Raw genomic sequence first — 1,489 nt, forward strand, 5'->3', positions numbered from 1 at the left:
TAATGTGTGCTAATTTCTTTGAAACTTTGCTTACTATTATCTTTTTTGATTGACCCGTGATTAAGTCCCTACCTTACATTATAACAGTCAGTTTCAATCGGGATAGCGATATTGATAACATAGTTATCTGCAGAATTTTAACGCGTCATTTTTTTCATCATTCACAAGAGGACTATGTTAAGAACGACATTATAATATAGAAAAATATTTAAATTGATTGTGATCACCAAGAAGTGCAATTAACAGAGGAATCACAAGATTTATTATCTCAGATGTGAGTTTCTTTAATAATAGATATTGCGATATATTGAGACATATAACATTAATATTATATTAAAAAAAAAAGTTTTAATATATTATTTAAATTAAATTTCTCACAATTTGTTTTTAACAGTTTTAAATCGGATAATTTAATAATAATAGAGTTATGGTTCGCACAACTCTTTGACTTCATGTAAGTGATATTATTTTTCCACAAAATTATAATTCTCCGACATAATTATAAAGATTTGATTGTAATTTTTGTATAGCAAATCGAATAATTTGATGGCAAAAATTCGACATTTAATAGTTTGACCATTAATTCATGTATTAACAAAAAAATTTAGACGAAGTAATTAGAGTTAGTATTATTAAATTTATGTCAATATTCTACTTGTTTTGGCTCTAATGAGCACGTCGAATTCGAAGGCTATAATATGAGACTTACAGTTTAACACCGGATCTAAACAGCGCTGATAATCAAAGATCTCTTAGGGTCGGTTGTTCGACCTTTTGGTAAATTTTACTCGTTAGGTAAATCTGGCAATCCAGGCATGTGATTGGATAATCTTGCTACTTACCCAAGTAAAATTTACCAAAAGGTGGAACACTCGACCTTAAGTGTATCGATGAGGACCCAAACCGAGCGTTGAAACGTATACATGTATTTACTTTCTTAATAAATTGCGTTTAAATTAAACACTCGAACATCCTGTGTTGACTCATATCGGCATTACTTATTGTTTTAGATTTAATCACTTGAGCCTATTTCATTTATTAATTTTGATTAATTTTCAATAAATTTTTGTTAAACAAAAATTTTTATTCAACAAATACAATAATCACTTTGCTTTAGGCATAAGAAATTTTAGACAAATTGAAACATTACTCAACTTAATACGCGATGTTAGCGTTTATACATTACGTTACATTAATGAGTATCTTCGTGCTTTGGACAAATGGAATGGATAATGAGAAGCTTGCAGATAGAGAATGGTGGGAAACCACATTAATTTATCAAATCTGGCCCAGAGGATTTCAGGACAGTGATGGCGATGGTGAGGGTGATCTAAAGGGTAGGTCACACAAATTTATTGTTGTTACTAATAAGAAATTAAAATAATGTTCATTTCAACTTTTCATTTATACAAATAAGTTTGAGGAAAATATTAAAGATATCTTTCTATTAACATATTTCATGTTTATATAATTATATTACTATATTATA

At 28.5% G+C, this 1,489-nt stretch overlaps 1 protein-coding gene across 1 annotated transcript in view; it reads left to right on the top strand.

Moving 5' to 3' along the window:
• The first annotated feature begins 1,165 nt into the window (after positions 1–1,165).
• Positions 1,166–1,489, top strand: part of LOC108687258 (alpha-glucosidase-like) — a 3,736-nt gene continuing 3,412 nt past the window's right edge. The window contains exon 1 of the mRNA XM_018192940.1: positions 1,166–1,381. Within this exon, the coding sequence (XP_018048429.1) occupies positions 1,166–1,381 (216 nt within the window). The remainder of the gene's footprint in view (positions 1,382–1,489) is intronic.

The sequence above is a fragment of the Atta colombica genome, unplaced genomic scaffold (assembly GCF_001594045.1).
Source record: "Atta colombica isolate Treedump-2 unplaced genomic scaffold, Acol1.0 scaffold203, whole genome shotgun sequence".
NCBI classification, from domain to species: Eukaryota; Metazoa; Arthropoda; class Insecta; order Hymenoptera; family Formicidae; genus Atta; species Atta colombica.